The sequence below is a fragment of the Lepidochelys kempii genome, chromosome 11 (genome assembly GCF_965140265.1).
Source record: "Lepidochelys kempii isolate rLepKem1 chromosome 11, rLepKem1.hap2, whole genome shotgun sequence".
In the NCBI taxonomy this organism is placed as follows: Eukaryota; Metazoa; Chordata; order Testudines; family Cheloniidae; genus Lepidochelys; species Lepidochelys kempii.
This window is the reverse complement of record NC_133266.1, coordinates 65,779,363-65,797,203: the sequence shown is the minus strand read 5'-3', so window position 1 is coordinate 65,797,203 and position 17,841 is coordinate 65,779,363. Positions and strand designations below refer to the sequence as shown.

Here is a 17,841-nt window from a genome sequence, read left to right as displayed (position 1 = left end):
GTGGCACAATTCTGGTAACACCATGCTACTTAGGGCTCCTTTACTAGTTGCTGCTCTTGGAGCTCACCCTCCCTTTGGGGCTGCAGAAGGAGATGCCACGCTGTGGAAAATCATTGCGGATCAGCCCCGTGGATTTGGTGTGAGATGATGCTCTGGAAAGTGGCAAGCTTCCTCTGCCGCCACGGCTTGATCCCAGCTAAGGGGCTTCATGGAAGAAGACTGGGTGACAAAGACAGGTTCCACTCCCCCTCATGCCTTGCCCACTTCTGCTTCTCAGCTGCCCTGAGATGAGGGGATGACAGGGCTCAAAATATTCCTGCCATGACCCTGTCTATGAGTGAGTACAGTATGAACAACATGAATTAAGGAAAATAGTTCTCCACCTAGCTCCTGTAGATCTTGAGCCGTGCAAATGAGCAGCCTGTGTGCAGTAATCACTGGTCTGATACTTTAAACAACAGCCAAAAAGGCAACTGTATTGTTAGGCCTCCCACGTAAGCAGATGAAACCTGCCTTAAGTATTGTTCGAGCCAAGATTGGTCCAACCTTATGCTGCTGGTGCTGCTTTTATTGTTCTCTGCTGTCTGTACTTTGTGTCACAAGCTGGAATTTCACGATGCCTTGGGTGTCTTTCGAGAATTATAATTAACAGTTTGGAACACGGCAGGGGGGAGACTCTTGTTTTTTCTGTCTGTAAATAACGGATTTTTCTCTCTTTCTCTCCCTGTTTTTCAATTTGGATTTGCTGCAGGTGCATAGGCCCCCGTATTGAGGACTGCATCGGCCTGATGGATAGGTACTTGCTGAGTGCTTGCTCCCACTGTCCCCCTCCCATACTCCACGTGTGGGCAAGGGCGCGTGTGTGCATGTCCCTGTGAATGGCGAATGATATTTTCTGTTCTGTAATTGCCTGCAGGTGTAGAGGCCCCACTAGTCATGACTGCATTTACTATCCATGGACACGCCAGTCCACCTTACCACAGCATGCTAGGTAACATCCTCCATCTTTCCATCTTGTACCTCAGGATCCTTCCCCAGTTACCATAGGAGAGTTGTACTAACCAGCTGGGTTAGAAATATGAATTAGAGTGTGTAAAGTGTATCATAATTTATAGGATATACAACTCAGCTTTTCGATTGCTTTACAGTTTGAAAAAAAATTAGCTATGCCATTAATAGAATTGGTTGCAAAATCCCCATAGCTATTCTGTATGACTTTTTTTTTTCAATTTCAAATGTTTTGTCAACAAAAATTCACAACTAAACAAAACAAAACATTTCATTTAATTGAGATTCTCATTTAGTTTTCAGAGTAGCAGCAGTGTTAGTCTGTATCTGCAAAAAGAAAAGGAGTACTTGTGACACCTTAGAGACGAATTAATTTATTTGAGTGATGAAGTGAGCTGTAGCTCACGAAAGCTTATGCTCAAATAAATTTGTTTGTCTCTGAGGTGCCACAAGTCCTCCTGTTCTTCATTTAGTTTTGGTTTTTGAAAGCCAAAATGAAAAAAAATTGAATTGCAACTAAGTGAAAAAACCTTTTTTTTTAATTTAAGTTTCCTCAAAATTAAACTGTGTTCATAAAACATTGCAACACAGACAAAACTATTTTTCGACCAAAGAAAAATCTCAAAAATTGTTGACCAGCTGTAGCTACTTCATTGTTAATTTGGCATTCAAAAATGGTACTGGAAGTTGAGAAATTCAGTCTCTCCTTGCATCAGGTTTGTTCTAAAATGCATCCATAATGACCAAGCCAAATTTATGTAGGAAGAATCTACATACGTTTGAGTTTAAGTTAGGCCTCCGTGTTCCCCTTTGTTGTATCCCATTCATGTCCTATATATTTTTTTTCATTGTATTTATTGTCAATTCAAACTGGTTAGTATAGCCTCCAGGCTCTCAGGGTCTAGACCCTGACTAGGATTTTTTCCTTTCAACCAACTTCACCTCATAAAACATTCTAGCTGGTTCTCCTTGGTTTGTCTTGAACATTTCCTTACAATGATACCAGAAGATTAATATGATGAATCTCAGAGGAGCTGAATGTTTTTTTAAAAAATGTTTCCATGCCTCCAGGTTACCTATTCAACATGAAACTCCTTATTTTCTAGTTGTTGACTGATAGTGTTTATGCTCAAGGCAGAGTGGTATGAAAAACATACAACTAGAAATGCTAGCCAAATCTTAAATGGCAAGATCCGTTAATATTTGTTCCAAAGCCCAATGCAGTGAATGGGAAGAGGTCCAGATTTTCAGACGTGCCTGGTGATCATGGGTGCCTCAGTTTTAAAAGGCCCAGCTTAAGACTCTTTGAAAATGAGGGCCTCTTAAAGAATCTCAGACTGTGCACCAAAAGCTGAGGTGCCCTAAATCAACAGGCACGTCTGAAAATCTTGACTTCATTGCCTTCACTAAGCTTTGGATCAAGCCCTTTGGCCTCAAATGAGCAAAGCATTTTAGCACATACTTAACCTAAACAGCTTCAACAGAACCACACACATGGTTAAAGTTAAGGACGTGCTTAAGTGATTTGCATGATTGCGGCCTTAGTTGTGTTTTTTAATTATTTGCAATATTGTATTTTAAAATGAGAATGGAATAAACAAAATCTTAATAATATGATAAATGCTTTGTATTGGAACGGTTATTGGTAAGTAATGACATCATGCCAGTCGTGTACATCAGCTGTGGTCTCCAGTATACATATTTTAAATAAAGCTGCTTAATATTGTTAGCACAATAGGGAGAGAACACATCCGACTATTCACTGTTTGATTTAACTGGCAGAACTGTAAGCTTAACTTTGAATTCAGAAGATGGATTTATTGTCTAGAAACTTACTTAAATCTCCAAGATCCAATGTACATTGAAATGAATGGAAACACTCTCATTAATGTCATTGTCTGTTAGATCAGATCCTAAATTTATGTTGTAAAATGAGTAATGAAATATGTGAGAGACAAGCTGGATGAGGTAATATCTTTTATTGGCCCAACTTCTGTTGCCGAAAGAGACATTTTGAGTTTACATAGAGCTGTTCTTCAGGTCTGGGACCAGGCTTGAACGCTTGTCTCTTTCACCAACAAAAGTCGGACCAGTAAAAGATATTACCTCACCCACATAGTCTTGCCCATATCCTGGGGCCAACATGGTTACAACAACACTGCAAACACTAATGTGGAAGTATGCTACAGATGATAGTTGCTAGTATGCTGTCATTTTTCAAGACCTTAAAAAGAACAATGCACTATCAGATCCTTTTATTTTAAGAAGTGTAGACAAGTGAATTCATCTCTCTGAATCTGTGATCTAATGTCAAGTCAGTAAAACAGACTACTGAGGGGTGTGTGGGTGTGAAAATTAAAGTAGGTGTTTTAATCCATTCAAATGAGGCATGTCCTGCTCCATTCAGTCTGAGTAATGAGTGACCCTCAATTATGGAATCTGGAGAACCATTTCAAAGAAAGAATGTTTCCTTTAGAACTGACAGCTTTGCTACACTTATTTTGTGCCAATGATGGCCATGTAAATGTGATTAAATTTTAAGATGTGTATGTTCTGTCACTTTTAAACCTATGTAAGAAATTTCAGAGCCAGTTTATGGCTTCCAAACCTATATTTGTTTTTGTTTTTTAATTATCCATTTTTAAATTATGCCCTTTGTTTGGGACAAAAAAATAAGCAAAGGTGCACTGGCAAAAATGGTATATTTTCTGTGTGATGCAAGTGGTGAAAACCAAAGTGTGTCTAGTTCACTTTAAATGGAACGCTTTACATATTCCTCTAGCTATCTTTTATCCACCATGACCTACTTCAGGTCATTAATGTCTAGTCTGCACCTTCACTATTGCTGCACATTGACTTGAATCAGTACTGGATTGAGAGGCAGAGTGCTCTGTTGTTCAACCAGCCAGCAGAAGATGAGAACAAAGTCTGTAATGCAGACAAATGAAATATTTCTCACTTCCTTCATCTGCTTCCATTTTCAAAGCAATGCTGTTTTTCTTTCCAGTTTTGCAATTTGCAAATTGTTTTTGCCATGATCCATTGGCCTGAAGACTTTTGCAAGAGTCTGGTAGGATAGCAAAGGAATTTTTACTGTAGTGTTTAATAAAGATGAATCAGATGTGTGCTACACTACTTGTTTTCCAAAAGACCAGCAGTGAAATTTCAAAACATACCCTCTTTCAGCTTGTGTCTAGAGCCTTTAATAGTTATACATTATAACCCCTTTATTCAGGGATTTTTACTCCTAACATTTCCTAGTAGAATTCCACATCATGTGATGTTAGAAATGCTTTTATTTTCTCATTTCCATCTGAATGGCACTTACAAAGGAGGAATATTTTACCCCTTTCCTCTAGACCAGTTGATTGATATCCAAACAGCTGTTAGATTGCCTGTTAGATCTATAAATACACCGATCCTTTGTTCCACAGCGACCCAAATGTGTTTTCGATAAATTAAGTTTATCTTTGCAAAGGGTTTCACCACATTGTTAACTACCGGAAAAAGTTCAAACTATAAAGAGAGTAAATGTCTCCTTAAACTAACCAGTAAAAGCTTTTAGAGCTCATGGGAGAAATGAACATCTCTTTTATTTGTGGCTAGTTGCCAAATTCCAGCTCTGGTAACGATAGGAGGTACTGCACTGTAGTTCTGGTAATACTGTGGAAAGCCATAGTTCTCCACGTTTCTGACACATTCTGTTGTGTTTAAGTGATGTCTAGCATGGTGGTATCTGATTGTAATTTATGTGTTACGCTGACTTTAGGAGCAGATTCTCTCACTGGCATCTGCCTCTTTGAGGTGCTCCAGTGACACTAAGGAACCAGAAATGGGACAGACCTTGCCAACTGAGAATTCCTAAAGCAAAGGGGAGTCCTTAGCTGGCACAGAGATGGCAGAGTTTATTCCTATATCACCCCTTGCTCTCCAGAACCTCAGCATATGGTACATACCAAGCCCGGGGCGGGGGGAGAAGGGGGAAGGAGGAGGGAAATGAGGGGGCGTGATCAGAATGCTTTTGAACACTGGTATTCTCAGCTAATTTAATTGGGAAATGTTTGCACACCAATCCTTTCCTGAAAACACAGAGGAAAACGGAGGTGAATCATGTATACCATGGAGAGATGTACACTGGGATTTTCCAGGGAGCCTAAAGGAGCTACTGTATATGCCTAGCTCCAACTGAATTTCAGTAGGAGCTGAGACCTATTCCCTCAGGTGCCTTTGAAAATTCCAGCTGTAATGATTATGAGACTTTAGGAGTAATTGAAAGGGGGGTAGAGAGAGGGAGTGTGAAGAGAGAAACTCCATCATCTTATTTTTTAAAACAAACAAACAAAACAATGCCCAGCAATACAGATGTGGTCTTTTTCCACAGAATTTAACTGCCCAATTCAGTTATCCAAGCCAGGCCCTGGATTAAATTCAGTAGCGTTAATGTGTATCTAGCAAAAAGAACAGGAGGACTTGTGGCACCTTAGAGACTAAAAAATTTATTTGAGCATAAGCTTTCGTGAGCTACAGCTCACTTCATCGGATGCATGCAGTGGAAAATACAGTGGGGAGATTTATGTACATAGAGAACATGAAAAAATGGGTGTTACCATACATTCTGTAATGAGAGTGATCACTTAAGGTGAGCTATTACCAGCAGGAGAGCCGGGGGTGGGGGGAACCTTTTGTAGTGATAATCAAGGTGGGCCATTTCCTGCAGTTGACAAGAACGTCTGAGGAAAAGTGGGGGATGGAGGGGGAATAAACAAGGGGAAATAGTTTTACTTTGTGTAATGACCCATCCACTCCCAGTCTCTATTCAAGCCTAAGTTAATTGTATCCAGTTTGCAAATTAATTCCAATTCAGCAGTCTCTCGTTGGAGTCTGTTTTTGAAGTTTTTTTGTTGAAGAATTGCAACTTTTAAGTCTGTAATCGAGTGACCAAAGAGATTGAAGTGTTCTCCGACTGGTTTTTGAATGTTATAATTCTTGACGTCTGATTTGTGTCCATTTATTCTTTTACGTAGAGACTGTCCAGTTTGACCAATGTACATGGCAGAGGGGCATTGCTGGCACATGATGGCATATATCACATTGGTAGATGTGCAGGTGAACGAGCCTCTGATAGTGTGGCTGATGTTATGAGGCCCTGTGATGGTGTCCCCTGAATAGATATGTGGGCACAGTTGGCAACGGGCTTTGTTGCAAGGATAGGTTCTTGGGTTAGCGGTTCTGTTGTGTGGTGTGTGGTTGCTGGTGAGTATTTGCTTCAGGTTGGGGGGCTGTCTGTAGGCAAGGACTGGCCTGTCTCCCAAGATTTGTGAGAGTGATGGGTCACCCTTCAGGATAGGTTGTAGGTCCTTGATGATGCGTTGGAGAGGTTTTAGTTGGGGGCTGAAGGTGATGGCTAGTGGCGTTCTGTTATTTTCTTGGTTTGGCCTGTCCTGTAGTAGGTGACTTCTGGGTACTCTTCGGGCTCTGTAATCTGTTTTTTCACTTCAGCAGGTGAGTATTTTAGTTGTAAGAATGCTTGATAGAGATCTTGTAGGTGTTTGTCTCTGTCTGAGGGGTTGGAGCAAATGCGGTTGTATCGCAGAGCTTGGCTGTCGACGATGGATCGTGTGGTGTGGTCAGGGTGAAAGCTGGAGGCATGTAGGTAGGAATAGCGGTCAGTAGGTTTCCGGTATAGGGAGGTGTTTATGTGACCATCGCACCATAGTGTCCAGGAAGTGGATCTCTTGTGCGGAATGGTCCAGGCTGAGGTTGATGGTGGGATGGAAATTCTTGAAATCATGGTGGAATTCCTCAAGGGCTTCTTTTCCATGGGTCCAAACGATGAAGATGTCATCAATGTAGCACCAGTAGAGTAGGGGCGTTAAGGAAAAGAATTCCTTAAGTAAGGGGTGAAGCTGCTATTTTTCTGATCTGAGATCTATCATAAAACTGAAGATGTAATCAGGGAGGGAATGACAAGGAAACAGCACCTTAAGATGTTCCCTGAATAAACCTGTATTGATTTATACCCTAACTATATGAGCTTCACGTTTTCTTTTAACTAACAGAAGCTAATTAGCCTGGTCCCCCACTGTGAAGTGGTTACATAAAACGATGTGTAGTTATTAACTCAAATTACAATATCCTCATACTTTCTTCCTATTAACAAAGCACACTCTCCCAACTAATCATCCCTTCACAAACAAAAGATTGTTTTTATATACAGTGTATGTATACAAGAGCTAATTAACAGTAAACCCTTTGTAATGCAGGCAAATCCTTTCATAGCTGTTTCATAACCGCCTACACAGTGTGATTTCATTAGAATTTCACAGTAAGTAAGTAGTACAGAACACATGAGAGGGGAAGGGAAACCCACCTCTAATAAACTCTGAGTGCTCATCATTTTTATAGCACTCTGTTCCAGTGCTTGGAGTAAAGCATTCCATATGTTCCAGTTATTTATAGAATAATTACAGCCATTCCTGAAAGAGTGTGAAAAAAAACAAAAAGGCCCCACAAAAAACTCTCCCCATAAAAATTTACTACAGGGGGGGAAATAAGATTTATTTGTGAGTATAAAACTATAAACCTACCTCTTGATGGGTAAAATATACTATTCCAGAGAGACTTTCGAATACAGTCGCAGGACAAATCAATTCAGGGCACTGATTGTATTTTTAAATATTGAAAAAAAATAGAAAAACTATTTTTGGTCCTGACTTCTATGGATTTGATGGTTGAGGTCACACTTTTATCCCTCTAGAATAAAGCAGAGTGACAGATAAAGTCATGTTTCTCATGAGAGGCGGGTTGATCTAGTGGATAGAGCACCGGTTTGGGACTCAAGAGACCTGGTTCTATTCTTGGCTCTGCAACTGGCCTCGTAGGTGACCTTGGGCATGTCACTTCCCTCCTGGTGCTGCTTTTTCCTGTCTTGCATGTTTACACGGTAATCTATTTAGGGCAGAGACAGTCTCCATCTATGTGGGTGCATGATGCCTGCCACAATGGGGTTCTGATATTGGGTTTAGACTCTAGATGCTAGTATAATGTAGATAACTAATAGTAATGAGTTTAGCGGGACTTGTATATACACACACTGAAACCCACTGTGAGCTATGAATTCTATCCCTATGGGCGCTCTGCATGAGCCACTGCTTATGCAGGCTTGAAGCCGATCAGAGGAAGCGTAGAAACCAGGTGGGGGGGATTGCTCCTCAGAGGAGCTACCAACAGCAACAGCCTAATATGAAGGGAAAGAGGAGGGCTCCATTAGATGCAGCAGTAGCTGCCTGCAGAAGGGAGAATTACATTCCCACTCCCCACTGCCTTGAGACCCCTGTAAAAAGGCCAGATGCTCAAAGTTAGAATAAGGCAGTAGATTTGGCACTATAGTGAGTAAAGTAAAGGAGTGCAATGCAATGAACTGAGGCAATTTGGGACTTTCGCTACTCTTCCTGATAGACAGCATCCCCCTGTAGTAGATGATCATGATCAGTGCATGCAAAACCTGATTGTGTGGCTAAGCACTCAAAAGTAAGCAATGCCAAAGATAAGGTTGCACGTGCAACCTTAATACAGCCCGGCCTGGGTGTATGAATTGTTACAGTGCTCTTTAATGACATAATTGCATAGTGTCTATCAAATATAATCTTACACAGCGTGTGCTACACCTTCCTGCCTTCCCTAGTACAGAGCTCCTCCGGTACATTAGAGCAGTGCTCCCTACTGCCCAACCTTACCAAATATGCGAGCAGGCCTCTGCAATCCTTTTGCACCGACCAACATTCTCAGTGATTCCTATGTGGCCCATCACCCAGCCTAAAGTGTGCTGCAACACAGTGCCCTTTGCAAATTCCAAGGGCCACAGAATTCCCTTGGCTTAGCCTCAGAACATCTTGGCAAATCTTTGCAATAGCCCTCCCTAATCATAACTTCAGTACGCTACGTAACTAGGTTACCTATTTGTGCGCCTTCACCACAGCCTTTCGTGAGTGCCTGCTTTTCAGATTTGCGAGAACCACAATGCAAAATATACCCTGCATGCTTAATGTACAGTTCTTGGTCAAATCACAACCAAATTACATCAGCACGTTCAGAGGCCTCTCTCCTCAATGAAGGTTTTTTCCATACCCAAATTTCATCTCTCCGCCACAAACTGTTTCAGCTGCAGAGCTAGTCTGATAAAGTAGGTTGCAAAAATTGTTTCAGGAGAGGAAAATTGTATTTGTTTTAAAACTCTCCAAGTACTTGAAAATGACTGAACTATTTTTTCTCAAACTTTAACAAAAAAAAAGAAGACGACGACAAGCAGGGAGCAAGCCTGGTAAATTTCATCTGAAAAAGTGAGTTCCAAAAAGTTCTGAGCAACTGAAAACTGATAAGCAACGTGCAACCTTATCTTTGGCATTTCTCACTCTTATTTATATGACTTATCACAGTCACTGCTTTTGTCATCATAGTGTGTGTGTACACATCCAGTGAGACATGCTTCTGTGATCTCCGATATAGGTAAACTCCAATAAGAGTGAGGTTGATTCAAAGCTTGAAATTCTTCCAGTAAATTGCAGTGTATGAATTACAATTCTGGTAATAGTGAACTTCCGTGTATAGTGAAAAAGTGCAGTGAAAAAAGTGACTTTGTTGGGGCATGGCTGCACAGTTCATCCCTCCAGTCTCGTTTGTTAATTCAGTTGCCTCAAAGGAGGATTTAATATAGATTTAATAAGTTATTATAAATTAATTATCTATTTATTTTTAAAAATGCATTCATTGAGCTTTAAAAGTATGTAAGATGCAGTGTTTAAGACTCAGTGAATAATTTCTCAATAATCCATCCATATTTAACATACAATAAGTGTGGACGAAAGCCTGCAGACTTTCTTCCATTTTGCCTTAATGCGGTTGCAGGATTTGCCCCTCTTATTAAATGTAGACAATATACATGAGAAAGTGTATTTAATTTTAAAGTCTCAACATCACATCGTTCTCTGTGGCCCTAGCCTTCACTTTTTGATCTGTGGAAAGATGAAGAAGCTACAATTGTTGCATACAATGGAAAATGTGTTGCCAGTGTAGTTGTGTTGTGGGTATTCATGGGGGTCAAATCTGTTTGGATAGATTTCTTCAAGTCAATTTATAATGTTAAACCACATCATTATAATAAAAGATGGATCGCCTTTTGGCAGGGATGGAGCCATTCTTGTGTGTGTGTGTGTGTGTGTAAAGTATTTCCTACTGTTTTACAGTGCTTGATTTATTTACAAGATGGTTAAACCCTGCACACCAAGATGTTACTATATAATACAAATTAGACTGAATTAATTTGCAATCCCCAAAGTACACTGCCTTGCTTATTCTTCGCTCTCTTTTTCTCTCTCGTGTTACTCTGCAATTATTTTCCAAAGCTTTTTCAATATTCGATTAGAAATAGCAAATAACTTGAACTAACCTTACTTCAGACTTGGATTCTTCAGTTTGTTTTATATGAGTGGAAATACAAGATTTTTATTTGTTAAAAGGGATTCTAGTCACAGAGCCATGAGACCTGCAAATACATAATTATAAGCCAATAACATTTTGTTACAAATTGTCAGAAATTAATAAGTTTCTATGGTGCTAATTGCAAAATACTGAACTACAATAGGTTTCAGAGTAACAGCAGTGTTAGTCTGTATTCGCAAAAAGAAAAGGAGTACTCGTGGCACCTTAGAGACTAACCAATTTATTTGAGCATAAGCTTTCGTGAGCTACAGCTCACTTCATCGGATGATGTGAGCTGTAGCTCACGAAAGCTTATGCTCAAATAAATTGGTTAGTCTCTAAGGTGCCACAAGTACTCCTTTTCTTTTTGAACTACAATAATTACCAAAAGATGAAGGATTACCATAAACATCAGCAATTGTGCAGGTTCAGAGCATTAGCAAATCATGCCGTCATGTTGACTTACTTTCTCTTATTGTGTACAGACATTTTTTCATACTATGAAGTGAAGTAACATGCTGGAAAAAATGCCATGTAAATCATTGGTGCTTTTGAGCAAAGACTTACCAATAACTGAATTTGTATTTGAACTGGAAGGGTGTTCTAAATCATTCATTTCACATGCAACACCCTGCCTGTGTGAAACCAATTCCGCTTCATGGCTCTTGACCATGTTGCAGAGGCATTTTGCCCTTTGTCTCCTTTATTATGACTAGAGGGGAAAAAAATCTACTGAGATGTCAGATGGAACTGTACAGTCGTCTGCATAGTCTGGGATATTCAAAAGCACTGTGTTTTGGCCTAACTCATTGACTTCAATGGAAGCTGAGTTAGACCAATGTTCAGTACTTTTGAAAACTCCAATCCACACTCTTCCACTGACTGTTACTGTTTTCTGATGGTAAGTTTGAACCCTGATGATTTGTGATGATGATAATATGCTTCTGTATGCTCTGTCCAGTAATCTAATGTTGCCAAAGCCACTTAGGCAGGAGTTTGCGCAGGGAACTGATCTGTATCATCATACTGACGGGTGTGGGGAAATTAAGGAGAAAAATGAAGACTAGTGAAGGTTGAATCTCAGGATATTTGGAAGTTCTTGTAGATAAAAATTTGGATACTTAGCAGAACTGTCTAAACTTTGTGAGTCTACAAAACTAGACTGGATACCTCAAAATTGGAGGTGTTTTCTACTATAGGTAGGGTAGAAATACAATGCAGAGAGGTGTGCTTCGAGTACCAGCCAGAACAAGGACATCCAGAAGTCTAGAAAACTTAAAAAATACGGGTTTCAGAGTAGCAGCTGTGTTAGTCTGAATTCTCAAAAAGAAAAGGAGGACTTGTGGCACCTTAGAGACTACATCCGATGAAGTGAGCTGTAGCTCACGGAAGCTTATGCTCAAATACATCTGTTAGTCTCTAAGGTGCCTAACCTTTAAAAAAAAGTCCTCCTTTTTTTAAAATAAATACGGCAGTTCCCCCAAATCCTTTTGCTTGTCAGAAGATTCAGTTTAGGTTCTTTTCAAGTTTTAGGAGAAAGTGGAGGTCACTTTTCATTTAACTTGAAATGATTTGCCCATTCTGAGAGAGGGCTCCAGCTCTTCAGTACATATGTCCTTGATTTAGATTGCTGCTATTGTTATTTGTCTTGAAGCAGCGCCTGTCTGTCAGAAAGCAGGGCCTGCAGCAGAGCCAGTCTCCAGGCAACCTAAGGAGCACAGCTGGCCTGTAATCGGCTGCCTCGTTGGCTATGCCACCTGTTTGGTTGGAAGAGTCAGCAGACTGGCTCTTAAGCCCAGCGGCAGCTGCTCAAAGCATTCTTCATGGCTTCAATAGCTCCTTTGCCTGCTTGTTCCCAGTCCTGCTGCTTTGTTTCCAGCCCTGCTTCAGCCCCACTCCTGCCTTGGCCTCAGCCTTGCCTCACTCCAGGTAACCTGGTTCTGATCCTTGGCTCCAGTTCCTGATCTCTTACTTCAGCTCTGACCCTTGGCTCTGGCATATGGCCTCTGACTCTGGTTTGGATGCTGCGCTCTGGATACTGACTCCAGCTCTGACCATGGGCTCCAGTTCCTGGCTAGCAGCTCTCATTCTAACCATTAGACCTGACTCCTGCTCTGTCCCTATCCCGTGATACTGTCTCTATTTCCTTTATGCACCCTGTAGTTGAAGAACAGTTCTTTTTTTCTCTCTCATTACCCAGCGAGAGACTCATTTTCATGTTGCATCTCAAGTTAAAGGCGAGGGCTTCATTAGGTGACTCTGGCATTCCCTGGTGATCTCTAGCCCCCGTTTGTCCTAGCTGCCTATTCAAACATGCTAGCTGTAAAGGACGTAAACATCGTTTTCCAAATGAGGTCTTCTTTCAGCTTGTTTGCTAACAATAGGACAACAAGGCTCCTTATTTGAAGCTCAGCTGTGGTATTGTGTAGTCATGCAGTCAGTGAATCTCCCCACTAGATAGTAGCTTCAGCACCTTAGGTCCTTAGTCTGCCCTAGTGCCTGGCCAGAAGCAAACGTACACCCATCGTTGTAGTGAAATACATATTTAATTTTTAGGAGTTCGGTGACGGTGTTACTTCTGAGTTTTCAAGCTGAGCCCCAGCGAGGTGACCAAGAGCATTCAATGGGGCATTCAAAGCTCAAGCCCCCAGCCACCTGAGGGAGCCATGTATTTTGTCTGAGTAAATAATTGGCATATTTTAAAAAGTTATGTCTGAATTTATACATAATGTGGTGCTTTTGGGGACAAGTGGTCTTCCCTGAGTATGAATTTACATTATTGGTAGAAATTTTAGGATCTATATTTATCTCGGGTATTATGCCCCACTCATTAACAAGGTATTTGAGCACCTTGGATTGTCCCTCAATGCAGACGGTTGGTTGGTTTCTTCCTCTTAAAGATGCATTGCTTTGAGGTGCTGTTTGGAGTCTATTCAGTATTACAAAGTTATTTGAAGTCAGTGCAGTTTATGCAAAGGCTCCAAGGGATGTGTAGGTTTACCCAAAGATGCATTCTCTTTAGAACATGTGGGTAATGGGTTTTGCTGGTATAACCTTTTGACATCCTCAGGGAAGTTGCCTTGAGGGAAGACTGTAATTTTAACAAATGTCTCACATTATTTTTCAATCTGAACTAAACTTTTAACAAACTCAGCTCGATACCCTGGTAAGCAGAGGCTTCCTTCCAGACATGTCAGCCGTTAAGTGCACAACAGATAATGCAGATAATCATTTTTGGAGACATTCGCGGTGGAGCAAGTTATTAAAAAGAGAAGAAATGGTCGTGGGATAACATGAAAAGCAGGTGCTGGCAGGTCCTGATGGAGGTTTGTTGGCAGAGGAGGGTTGCACTGTGCCTGACTACTCAATGCATGTCTCTGGCCAACGCGACTAATCCCTCACTTTCAAGTGTGCAACGTTCAGAGAAAAATTCAAGAAGAATGTCAAAACATAGTGATGCAGGCAAAGGCCAGATTTTGGTTCAACAAAACTGGATGAAACAAGTTTTCATACAAGTTCTGACTTGTAAAATTCATGAAGCCTTACGTGCAGTAAAAATTGGCACAAAGACAATTTCCCCTCAACCTTCACAGTAAAAACATGCCAATCATTTCCTTAAACAACTTGTCTTAGACTCCCTCCAAACCCTGCTTATAACACACACTGTTGATTACAAAAATGCAAACCAATATGCCATAGTGTTTTTTTTTAAAATCTTATTTCCTGTTAGTTTGCAAATTATTTCATTTTAACTTTTAGGTCTCAGGACTTCATACACTCTAAACAATCCTGTGTAGATATTGTGCAGATACATCTAGCTGACAGTACAGGGTAGCACAGGTGGGTCTTAAGAGGTACTTCATCAGTAACCCAAGGAAGTCTGAGGGAGGTGAGAAATAAGATATGGTAATGGAGAAACAGAAGCCAACAAGGGACAAAGGGTGAGTGTTAATTTATCACCAAAGACCATTTTAGTCATAGGCTTAGTAGACAGCCCCCTACAGATGGTTCTATAGGAATAATGCAGAAAATGCTTCAGTCACTCAAGAACATATTAATCTGGAATTACTCTTCTGAGGTTATGGTTTCTGCACACCCTGTTTCTGCTCAGTCAAGTTCAATAGACACCTTTAATTAACACACACATCCTGAAACTCTTTGCACTGCTGGCTAACAAAGCACTCAACCGAAGCACTGCTGTGTCTCACACAAAGGAGTGTGGAGAATGTCTGGGAACTGGAGACATCCACTGCAGATGACTGAACAAGCACACAGGCACCCTAGTGGAAGAAAGAAAATGGCACAGGCTATTAATTATATTACTATGTATTATTGATCAAGCACCACAGATTAAATATGCTTGCTGTCCCAACTATCTTGTAGTCTAAGGTTCTGATCCTTGCAGCATCAGGGTCTAAATTAGATGCAGTCAGTATAGTCCAAATGTAACCTCATGCATACGATAAAGGTGCATGTAAAACAATCATGCTACGTGCTTGACGGTCAAATTACCAGATAGCCATTGGATTTTTTTCTTGTAAACACCTCATTTATTGGAAGGCCTTATGGAAGAAGTAGAGTTTTGAGGAGGAATTTGATGGTAAAGAGGGGAGGTCATCTGGCGAACAAGGAGAGCAAGGAAGGTTCAAGAGCAGGGCACTGGGTCGAGAACTGAGAGAAGGAGACAAAAGAGATGGTCAAGCAGGAGGAGAGAAGACAATAGGAAGAAGAACAGGATGAAATTCAGACTACAAATATGACTCATCTTTTTAACTGTGAGAGCAATTAACCATTGGAACAATTTACCTAGTGAGATGGTAGATTATCCATCAGATGAAGTCTTTAAATCAAGACTCCTTGTCTTTCTAAATGATATGCTCTAGTTCTACCAAAATTTATGGGTGTAATGCAGAAATTACTGGATGAGGTTCTACAACCTGTTATGCAGGAGGCCAGACTAGATTATCATAATGGTCTCTTCTGGATTTAACACCTGTGTAGGTTGGTCAGAAGAAAGCAGCAGAGAAATAAGTGGGCTAGAGGGGATGAGTTCTAATCCAGCAATTCACCAATGCAGCTGCAGCCAGATCTGTCTTCTACTTGACAACTCTGGGCCTGATCCAAAGCCAATTGAAGTCACTAGGAGCCTTTCCACTGATTTCAGTGGGCTTTAGATAGGCCCTAGGCTGCTTAGTTTAATAACCTTTCTCAGTGAACTGTGTAAATTCTAGAAGCAAATTGTCAGTCTACCTGCCCATCATGATTTTCAGGAGGAAAAGATGTATTGTCACCTCAAAAATGGGCCAACAGCCATTAATATGCATAGTCTCAATCACAGTAAGGATAACAGACACAGAACTGATTGAAAGGATATTCTAGCTTTAAAATACCCATTTCCAGTAAATGTGTGGGGTTTTCCTTGTGAGAGTGATATCCTTTGCATATAGATGAATTGGAGACAAAGTGCAATATTGCCTCACCATTGCAGCTTTGTGTGAATTGGCTCTGTTAAGTTGTCAAACGGCGCAGAAGCCAGATTCCTGTCATCCACAGGTTCATGTAATCTTTTAAGCACTGTTTCTGTCCCACAGCAAAGATAGATCTGTAACTAGGGGTGGATTGGCATTTAGTTAGAAAGGGTGAGGAGGGGGGGAGAGGAAACCAAAGATGTATCAGCATCTTTACTTCAGTTCTCTCCAGCAGGGTGTCCCAAGTTTTCTCATCGTCCTCTCCTAAACACTGAAAATTAACTTGAAAATCTAGCCCTCTACATATTTTAAAAATGTGATGTGTGGCAAATGACCTTTGATTGGTGGAGGGGTGGGGAAGGTGTAGTTGGACCTTCTCTCTGGATATATTCCTTGATCGTGAGTAGGGTCCTGACTTTTCTGTCGGATTAGATGTCCATTCAAGGCTTCAGGGAGCTGTGAATGCACCAACAGCACCAAGGTCAGCTGTCTGGCTAAAATGAATACTGAGGTTTCCTCTGTGGTCAACAGAAGGAAATGTCTGCGTGTTTAAACCAACTCACCACTTCCTGGATGCTTGTCCAAAAATATTCTGAGAAAGGGCTGGCATAGGTAGAAGGGAACTGGAGTGCCTGGAACACTCAGACATCTAGTGACCCTTGTAACGTATGCAATGAATTTTGGGTTGGTCTCCTGCACAGAGATTTGGGAGAAAGTAGGATTGTTTAACCTGATTATATACACCCATTTAGGTGATCCCATCGACGTAAATAAACACATGAAGACAATGGACCTAAACCATTTTTGGAATCAATTATGTTACATCCTGGTTACAAACATGGTAACAGGTTTTAGTGTAGACAGAACTACAGTGATCTGTCCCAGGGTCACACAGCAAATCACTGGCAAAGCAGGGAGCAGAAATCAGGTCTTTTGAAACATAGTCTTTGCTCTGAACAGTGTCCTTGCTTATATGTTTAGCTGCAGATGCCAGTTCAGCCCAAATAATCTGAACCTATTTAGTCTGCAAATTTGGACTGAAAGACTCACAAGATTAAGATTTTTGTATTTCTTCTTTCTGGTAAGGCTGGAGAGAGCAGACGAAAAGCCTTTTGTCTGGTACTGAAGCACATCTAGTTACAGTTCTGTCTCGAAACAGGAAGTGCAAAGGGACTTGGGAATGAAAAATTTTCAAACACCAAAAACAGATTGGTTTGAGTGTTGAATGAAGGTTTGCTTTAGCCAAATAGGTACATCTATTCCTTATAAAGAATAGACTTCTTCATGGCAATTTTTAGTATTATAACTCCTCCCTTAACCACATTCCCTCCCCAAGTTTGCCACCCATCCAGTACAATTGGCTATGGACTGAAAAGGAGGCCAGAAATAGAACTGAAAATTCTGTTTTATACCTTTGATCATTGAGATTTCTTTTTATTTTACTTCTGGGGGGGAGGGGAATTGAGAAAATTAAATTGAAGCCACATGCTATATGGATATAACTATAATTGCCAGGAAATTCAGATTTATTGTTACAAATCCATCCTAGTATTTTGACGGATAGCATAAGCACCCTTGAAGATATTATTTATGCATTGGAATTCATAATATCCATTTATTTTCTGATAAGACTTGCATTTGTTTATATCAGTCTCTTCACTTTCTATTCCCCCCCCCTTAATCAAATGGGATTTCCCAATGATTGGTATAATTTGTGTAGGACATTTGCACAGACAGAACGCTACTCCTGTAATATAATAGTGGAAACTCCCAAAGTAGCATCAGGCAAAAGCAGAAATACAGTATACCTTGTTATGCATCTACCATGGGTTCTTCTTGATATTTATGAGCACTGGTTAAGTTTATTCCCTCATATGTCTCCCAAAGA

At 40.6% G+C, this 17,841-nt stretch overlaps 1 protein-coding gene across 5 annotated transcripts in view; it reads left to right on the top strand.

Moving 5' to 3' along the window:
• The window catches only part of ERBB4 (erb-b2 receptor tyrosine kinase 4), a 972,415-nt gene that overhangs the window by 770,627 nt on the left and 183,947 nt on the right, over nucleotides 1-17,841 (top strand). For 2 of the 5 annotated variants that reach the window (XM_073306718.1, XM_073306716.1), the window contains exon 16: nucleotides 917-991. The exons of 1 other annotated variant lie outside the window; for it this stretch is intronic. In XM_073306718.1, coding sequence (XP_073162819.1) covers nucleotides 917-991 — 75 coding nt within the window. Of the gene's footprint in view, nucleotides 1-751; nucleotides 797-916; nucleotides 992-17,841 lie in introns of all 5 variants that reach the window. 2 more of the 5 variants (XM_073306720.1, XM_073306717.1) reach the window with 1 other exon arrangement.